This window comes from Folsomia candida, unplaced genomic scaffold (genome assembly GCF_002217175.1).
Source record: "Folsomia candida strain VU population unplaced genomic scaffold, ASM221717v1 Fcan01_Sc049, whole genome shotgun sequence".
Classification (NCBI taxonomy): domain Eukaryota; kingdom Metazoa; phylum Arthropoda; class Collembola; order Entomobryomorpha; family Isotomidae; genus Folsomia; species Folsomia candida.
In genome coordinates, this window is record NW_019091241.1 from 417981 (window position 1) to 427067 (window position 9087).

A 9087-nucleotide genomic window follows, 5' to 3' on the forward strand; every position below is an offset into this window, starting at 1 on the left:
TAAATAATCAATCTCTGGAAACGATGCCATCGCTAAGAACAATGCCAGCATGGAAACTCAAAATTACTCACCGAATTATTAAGAGTTCCTTCAATTCAATAATGTCTTCGCACAAAAAACGAGGAGGGAAATCGAATTGGGAGAAAGTGGACACAAATTTTCTCCTCTTCACGAAAAAAAAGTGATCTGTGCCCGAAAGTCGTCTCATTTCCATTCCCGCCCATAACTCATCCCACTCGACGAAGGAAGCAGACGAGGCTGCTGCAACAAAGTCGACCGTTATTTATGAAGTGAGAATTAATGGGCAGCATTGTGCTCATCGTCTTGCTCTCAAATTCTGACATGAGAACAGAACCCTGCGTGGACAGGGTGCACTTTCACTGCTTTCACCTACAAAGTACGGTCACTTACCTGGTAGCTTGTGGGAAATAGGTCATTTGTATTTTTTTTATTTATATGTAAATAGACTCCTTTCTACTAAATTTAGTAATTTATGTATATGGCACCAATTTCTAATATTTATTGTTCCAGTTAAAATATTAGATCTACACATTTCGTTGTTGAATTAAATTACAGCAAAAACTTCTCCTACGCCAAGTGACATCTATTTTTTTAAACTTCAAAAAATATGTAACCCAAAAAAATATATTACGGTGTTTTGCATTGTCAAAAGTGCATGCCAAGTTACAGACAATAACGTTTATCTTCAAAAACAGAAAATTTCATGCGACACTTTGCAACACAAGCTGGGTATAATTTTCACAACTTCACAAGTTTAATTCCGTAACTAACTAGAACCTAAGGTACAAATGAAGAAATTCAGAACATATTTTTGAATTACTTTAATTTTTATGAGTTTTGACGAAAAACCAGATTTTTTAAAAGATTTCTCTTTCACGAAAATATCTCACTTTCGTCTCAAATTTAGCAACCCTGGAGCCACAGAATGTTGTTATGAATGAGAAAAGCCCATCTGTCTGCCTTCACCTCGGCCACGAGCGGAAGGAAGTACAAAACCATTACAATCTGTTTCCTCCTCTTTCTGGATCTTGTCACCGTCTTTCCAGCCAAACGCCACTCGTTGCCCCGTTATTCGCTTTAGTCGAGTGCTGAAATATTAATCGACTCCTTAAACCCAGTTTCATCCCGTTTATGCAAATTTCCCGATTTATGCTCAAACTACGAAAATATTAACGAGATTTAGATTTTCCATTTTGAATTTACGTAAAACTGGATCCCTCTCGTGTAGCAAAACATATCACATAAAACGGTCACGAATACGAGCAAAATTCTCATAAAACGAATAAAATAGCGCATCACCAGGAAAGTTTGTTAAATAAGTCCATTCATACGAAATAAATTGAAAGATGGAGCCAAACTAAATTTGATTATAGGTTTTAAATTTCCTCTCGAGTAATTAGGCTAGGCTTTCTCTCCTAATGTTTCCGTCAATATATTTTTGCATAAATTCATGACAACACATTTTATAGATTTTGAGGGGTTTTGAAAAAAATGAGTCCACTCTTCATACATAAGCAAGCATTCAAATCAGGGTTATTTTTTTAAGAGTTATATAAGAAACGAACTGGGTTCTTCCATTTTTCCCATTTCATATCAAATTTTATTGGACAGTAAAAATTTGAAAGGGAACTTTCTCCAGATAATTTGCTTATGGAGTGAGATCGTGAGTGTTAGAAAACACGTGTCACGGCTTCTTCTTTCCTATTTTGGTCCAGACAAAAAAAACAGAATGAAATATTCTGCATTTTTTCAGCTTTTTAGACTGAAACGAGGTTAAGTATTCTTGCGAGAGTTGTAACACAATAATAGCCCACGCGTCTGGGGCCCATATCATCACGAGAAATATTATTCCTCGACTTTCACCTAAAATTTTGAGACTAAATTTCTATAAAAAAATCTCCTTAAAACAAGGTAACATTTCTGTCTTAAATTTTTGCCTATGAGAAACCTGATATTTTCCTTGGGCTGGTGAATAATAGAGGTCGAGAATCAGACCGTGGCTGATTCCGTGAAGCAGAGTTGTGTTGTCAGGGATGCACGTGGATGAGGCCAATTTGCATTTCTATCCTCGCATTAATGCATTTCAAATGATGATGCGACATTCTGCAGGAATGTCGCAAATTCTCGGTGGCTGTGATACTTTTAGTTGGCGGAGTTTGGTCATTTGAATAATTAGATGAACTCTTACCAAACTACGAAATGGTTATGACTAGTGAAAGATGGCAAGATTTCCGGGTCTATTTGTAGAGTGGAAACTTATTCTGTCGAGACAGCATTAAGACGAATACTTAATCACATATGCACCGCATCCTTTCTACTTAACAGCTACTTCATAACCCTAAGATTTTACGCCAACCAGTGTCGCTTATTAAAATGGAAACATTAATAAATAGTTATGAATTCTATTTTGATCCAAGGTTTGAAATTTTTATAGCTGAAATAACGAAAACTGAAATAACGAAAACCACTTTTATCAAATAAGGTAGGGAAAAGAAATCTTCTTGAACTTCAACTTTTAATTATTTTTGTAAAAAATAATTTCTGGCGTTTTGTAATGACAAAACTGAAATTTGCACAATTTTAGTACGTTTATTTGCCGACATTTGCATTCCATATTTGTTAAAATACTGTAAGCTTGAGTAAAGATTGTTCAGTTACTACGTTATGCATGGCGTTATAGGGAAAAGAAATTTTATACATTAACAAATTTGTCATTTCGATTTTTACCTTGAGGTTTTATTTCTTTACAGTGAATTGTCAAGTTCACCATAAAAATTAAAATTTATAAATTTCCAATTAGTTTTTATTGAAACTCAGTTTCTTTGCCGGAGCAAAAGTGTGCAACGATTTTTCCGTGTCCCAATTTAGTGCTACGAAATATGTGCCACGCAACGTAATGAACCCCGGTCTTTACACGATTGTCCAATTTTGTGAAGATTACTTACAACCCGCAACTTTCTCCACCACCATGACAACTTTCTCTCCAAGGAAAGATAAAGATTGTCCATATGACATCCCGTTATTTCGTCCGACAACCAACTTTCTCCAGACCACGACGACCCTGCTACACGAGAGTTCGTTACGGAGGTGGTCGTGGTAATGGACAGGACACAAGTCCAGTTGCGTAAGACCGACCATAAATAATACCCGCCTGGAACCCGTGTCAGGTGAAAGAGTGGATTTGCGCTGGCCTAAAAAGCTCCCGGAACAATATTTGTACGAAAGAACGAGATAAAAACATTGTCCAGACACGATGAGGCCAAATTGACCAACTTTCTCGCAATAATTTCGTATCGTTTTGTTTTATTCTGCGAACTTTCGGATGTAAAAGTGCGTTAAATTTACTACAATATTGCCGTTAAGATTTGAGGTTTTATGCTGTAACGAGTTGGAATACTTGAAAATTGCTAGAAAAATTCCTTCACGTAAAGTCTCTTCTGTATAATCGTTGCGTAGCAAATTGTATTGCGTGAGTAAAAGTGATGGGAGAGGAACAAAATAACAACTAGTGGAGAAGCAATTTAGAGAAATTGTTTTCTGGGAGCCACTATTTTTTTTAGATTGCTGCTTTCCCAACTTTTGTGAGCTGGACGAGTCCAGATCTTAAATTCTCGTTATTTCGAAGAGAAAGTAGAAGCCGGTGAAATTGGGTGAGAGAAAAATGGAATTGATAAAAAAATGTTTGAGTGAAGGAGACAAATTATAAATTTCTAGTATGTCGAATTCTTTGGAAATCGGGATCCCCTAAATCAGATTACTCTGTGCTATTTCTTAAATAGCAATTTGTCACAGTTTCTACAATAGACTGATGGTTGCCAATTTTATTAAACTCCAAATACTTCCAATTTATAACCTGTCTTTCTTGTAGTTACATACGTAATTAGAGGTGCACTTGAAATCGGATAAAAAACTTCGAAACATATCATGATGGATTATTTAACGAAGTAAATTGATCAATGGTTTTAACCAAGAAGGCACTGAAAAAGTATAAAATTAGATTTGTATAAATTCTCATTTGTACTTAATATTCATGGAATTTATTGCGTAAGTGACAAGTTTATTGAATGGTACATTAGGAAATATTTATTGTTCTGTAAACGCTAAAAGTTTTACATTGCATGCAAAACCTAGAGATTTTGAATGAAACATTTTACAAATATTACGCAGTCTACAAAATAAGTTGTGCAACTCCTCAAAATTGCAGTTCCAGATTACTTACATGTCTTCAGTAAGTGTTGCTGTTTCACGGCAAAATTCAGTTTCAAAATTATTCATACAATTTAATTTGGTAAGATGTACATTTGTCAGATGTTTGTAAAATTTTGACACGAGACCAATATGCATATTTATTTCTATCGTGACCACCACCTCCCTTAAATTGATTACATTATTTATGCAAATTTAGTGCACACCTGTGAGGCATGTTAATTTTTCCAGGACTTACCTAATAAATAATAATATAGGGAATTCTTCACAAATTTATCTTGCCAAAAAAGTCTTGCTAGTTACTAGCTAATTAATTTTAATAACAAGTACTTAATATTTTACATATAACGCTAATTTTAAACTTACTCTTACTCCAAATCTGATCAGGAACTTTTTACCATGATTCTCGGGAAACATTCAGTTTTATATTATTCCACATCCCTTGAATTAAGTTGTAATTTTGGACACAAAATAAATGCGTTCGACCAAAAAAAACTTCACACCGTTGCACGTGCTTCGATCAACAAAACACCGGCTAAATAAAGTCTTCAGTGTTTCCGAAAAAAGAATCAATTTTGGCACAAATTTTACAACTTATGTATTTAGATACTTAAAATTCTTGTTTTACAAAACTAGTGCTTCCCAGAAACTTATGTAAATCTATAGCTTTTTCACCAGCGTTTGGTGAGAATTGAAACGGCGCACGTGGCTCTTACTCCAATCCTGCTTTCCTCGTGGACGGATTGAGACTGAAGAGCGACCGGCTCGCCTACTTTCACTCTGCAGAAAGTCTTCCAACTTTCCCTCCCCTTTCAGGGGGCAGTAGTTTTCCCGCCAGATTTTACTCCCCATCAGATATTTCGTGGTGTTAGGGGTACAATCTACCAATTAGCTCTCCTACTGTTACACCCACTCAAATTGGTCAAAACCTAATTTGAATGTGGTGGAAAATTTATTTATTTCTCACAGAAAAATTATTTAGTCGTCGTCATCGACCTAATCGCACCTACACTGGTAACAATTAAATTATCATGAAGTTTAAACATTGTCCTAATTATTAAACAAAATTACAATCGAAGTTTTCAAGTTTGTAAAATATAAATTAACCAAACCAAATGCAGTCCTCGTCCAACCAATCTTGGTTTTCCGCTTGGTTAATAAAATCTACAAATTATTAAAAACCGACGTTAAACTATTTATTCACAATTTTTACTTTAGCACAAATCTCACCCCATACTGCGTAGTAACGTATAAAAGCGTACTTTGAAAATTTCTTGGCTACAAAATAATAAGCCCACGTCTGCCTACGTAAATTTTACAAGATTCCGAACATTTGTAATTTAATGTATTTTATCTACAATGGCACTTCGCAATGTCATTTTAGGCAAAAATATCAACAATGTTTTGTAATAAAGTACACGCCACATAACTTAACTGATTCCATAATTTATGAATGGGATGGTTTTCCAAATCTACAATTATATTTGTTTTCATTACCACAACATTACTAAACCATAATGCTCGGTATTACCGTGCCGGTAGTCATATATGTACTCCGATCAGTAGTTATTTAACCCTAGTTGCCTAAGCGTGTTGGGATTTTGTTATCCAGTCCATAAAGTTAATGAATGCGGTACCAAAACCTACACATTTATCACTTTGTTACAGTATTTCACAAAATGGCGTGACTTACCTAAACTCGTGGTTTGACATGTCTTTGATCCTGAACATGTAATATTTTTTGAATGTGTTCACATTTTTTCATCAAAGAAATCAAACGGTTCTTTACTCTTTCCTCAACGATTTCCTTTCATACTTCCATGTGCCCTTTTTCAGATAAATGAGAATATTTTACTGAATGCGTCGGACCCCTGCGTCGATTTGACAAGTTACAGCCACGAGTTTGTAATTTTTGTGATTGCTGAAAATGGCGAATTTCAAGATGAATATGAGCCACGTGAATTTCCTTTTACTTTGAACCACCGAACAATTTCCAGATGGAGCTTAACTTAAAGTTGGCATGAAAAGGGACCAAACACAAAGCATGTGACTAATTTTTGGTCGATTTAGATTCTTATATAAGTCGATCACACGTGTACCTTATGAAACCGTTTTCATGTTTTTTTTTACAAGTTTTTTTACAAAATGTTTGTCAAATATCTAAATTTACAAATTAATTTCTACAAGTAAAATATTCACTTCATTTTGGCCATTTATCAAAATAATATGCATTGACACATTGCAAAATAAGTATGCTATCCAACTTTTACATCTCATTTCATGGTAACATTCATGTTCGAGAGATTTAGGAAATTAAACTGCCAACAAATCAGATAGCATATTTCGGAGTTATTTATGAAGACTATTATGCAAACTGCACGTTACGTAATAAGACACCCAATAAAGAGTAACGACAACGAGATAACAGCGCCAATAAAGCCGCTTTGTTCTCGTGTCATTGTCACCATCAACTTGTTTCTGGTGGAGATATTTTTTTTTGGAAATCAGTTTTGTCCAAGGGAGCCATTCTACCAGTGTTTCGAGTCTCCGTGTTTCAACTGTCCCATTAATTAAATGAGTCTGCTGGCTAGATAATTCGTAAAGTTATCCCATCCTCAACTTTATGGCTTCATTATTGCTCTATTTTCAATGGGAAAACAGACAGACATCATCACTATCTGTTTATGCACTCCAAATAATTTGAGAAGAATTCGTCACCGGTTGGTAATACTGTATTACCGTCATTATTATAACGAAATTCATGTTAAAATTTATTTAATGGCAGTAGAGTTTTTTTTAATAATTTGTCGACTCTATGCATTTTCATACCAAATTAACATGTTCCACAATACAGTTTAATGTGTGTGGCTACACATTTTCATACTTTTTACCTTGTCACACAAATTCAGGATCATTGTCACCTAACATTTTCCAATTCATTCATCTCCCAACGAAACCAGACCAATTTTATTGCTCTACTGACACAACAACTTGCCAAACTCAAAAAAGTATGTATATATATTGATGACAACTAACGAAAACTGGTTTATTTACTCAATTCGATTACATTAAGGACTTCATTGTGAGTATATTTCGAGTAAGAGATAGATGATCACTTCATGGGACCATGCACACAAAATGTGAGTGATTATTTTTGAGGTAAGGGAATTTTGAAATGTAAATACGCTATATTTTTTGCATTAGTTAAATTTAGCATGCGTCAAAATTCCCCTCAAATCGGTCACAAACTTTACGCACGGGTTATGCAACCCACAGGTAAACAAACACACCCTGCCCCTTCGTTTCGTGGTGACATGAATAATATGCTAGAAGAGTAAGGTGAGATATGGTTTAGTTATTTTTCCACCTTGGCCTTAATTGCGCAAGATTTCGTCATTTGCACACATGAAAATTTGCATGCAATTGTTTCTCAGCTAATTCTTGGTGATGGGGTGGGGTCACCATTAGTTTTTTCTATTTAGCTGCAAAGTCTATTTCAGTTTTGCTTTGGCCACGAAGAATAAAGGTGTAAAATTCTAGACAACTTCAATTTTAAAATTTTCATAAAAATGAAAGCGGGATCAATTTTTGTGTTGGTTTTGACCCTTAACTTTTGCCAAGCTCGTCTCGAACGAACCAAGTTGGTGAGTGGAAGTGTCTACGCGTTGGAAAGCCAGCATGATGGGGCGGTATGTAAATTTTGTAGTTGTTTAGCAATTCATGTAAAACTTTGTAACGGTGTAAAATGTATAAAATTAGATAAATTTCACAATTTAATCCGGTTTAAAATGTATCAAAACCTTCTGTAAACTTTACATTTCCATGCTCGAGTTAAATTTATGTTTGTCATTGTACTACGTCAAAACTTAATTTTATAAATATCTGATACAAATAATGACGTCAAAAGGTAACAATTTACTTTGAGATGTTCATGGTACAGGATTGCTCATTTGAACATAACCGATATCAATAAGGCTTAAAAAATTACACGGTTACAAGTTTGATTAAACTATAGATTTCTAAAATTACTTTGTCACTCTTTAAAATTTTCTTAAAGTTTCTGACCGCTTTTGGAAACGGGAAAGTCGGTGGGAAACATGCAAACAATGGGATCGAACAAGGTCAAAGGTGGACATTCACTCAGAATGGTAACTCATTAGCAAATTAATAAACTTTCCTAATTCTACAAAGTTTACAAAATTCTGCAATTTTGCAAAACGATCTTATTGATAAGACTTTAACCATTAATTTTCTGATATTGATCACATTGCGTAACTTAAAAAAGGTGACGCTTCTTGGACATTGGCCCCAATAATTGCGGACATCAATCTTGTTAGCGAGCAAACCTGGAAGATTTTCCCAGTCAGTCATGGAAAGTCTTTATTGCAAAGTTTGTCTTCCAACAAGTGTCTCGTTAATACAAGGTAAATTTCGTATTCTAAAAAATGTATACAATTTAGCACTATGCAGTTTTCCCGGATAGTAGCGATTCTCTTCTTGGTAGTAGTTTGTTACCGGATAGGAATAATCTGTAGATTCGGCAGAAAATATGTTACCAAAAATTTTTTAAACAGGTTAAATTTTGGTAGCTTATTCGATATTTGTTTAGTACCAATTTTCAATATTACCATTTCGGTAGTGTCGCACGTTTACCGTACCAAATTAACGGTGACATTAAAATTGTTTCTCAATGTCTGTCCCTTTTCTCAGGAGTGAAGCCACCTTGATTGACGGGTCGTGTGACAAAGATGACCCCCGCCAGAGGTGGAATATTCAACAGTCCGCAGCTTAATTTTTGTTTTAACAAAAAATGTACAATTTCCGAAATAAAATAAATTGAAGAAAACAGAATCAACCTAA

The 9087-nt window shown here is 34.7% G+C and overlaps 1 protein-coding gene across 1 annotated transcript; it reads left to right on the forward strand.

The window, feature by feature from the left end:
* The first annotated feature begins 7691 nt into the window (after positions 1-7691).
* Positions 7692-9087, forward strand: LOC110862155. The gene is made up of 4 exons (XM_022111328.2): positions 7692-7916; positions 8285-8375; positions 8513-8651; positions 8938-9087. Exons 1-4 carry the CDS (start codon positions 7797-7799, stop codon positions 9017-9019), a joined length of 432 nt encoding a protein of 143 aa, XP_021967020.1. The 5' UTR covers positions 7692-7796; the 3' UTR covers positions 9020-9087.

What these genes read in the sequence shown, in the direction of transcription:
- LOC110862155 (XM_022111328.2), top strand. Translation starts at nt 7,797, where the DNA reads ATGAAAGCGGGATCAATTTTTGTGTTGGTTTTGACCCTTAACTTTTGC. An exon ending in AAAGCCAGCATGATGGGGCG is followed by an intron (nt 7,917 to 8,284) that starts GTATGTAAATTT and finishes ATTTTCTTAAAG; the next exon opens with TTTCTGACCGCTTTTGGAAA. An exon ending in GTGGACATTCACTCAGAATG is followed by an intron (nt 8,376 to 8,512) that starts GTAACTCATTAG and finishes AACTTAAAAAAG; the next exon opens with GTGACGCTTCTTGGACATTG.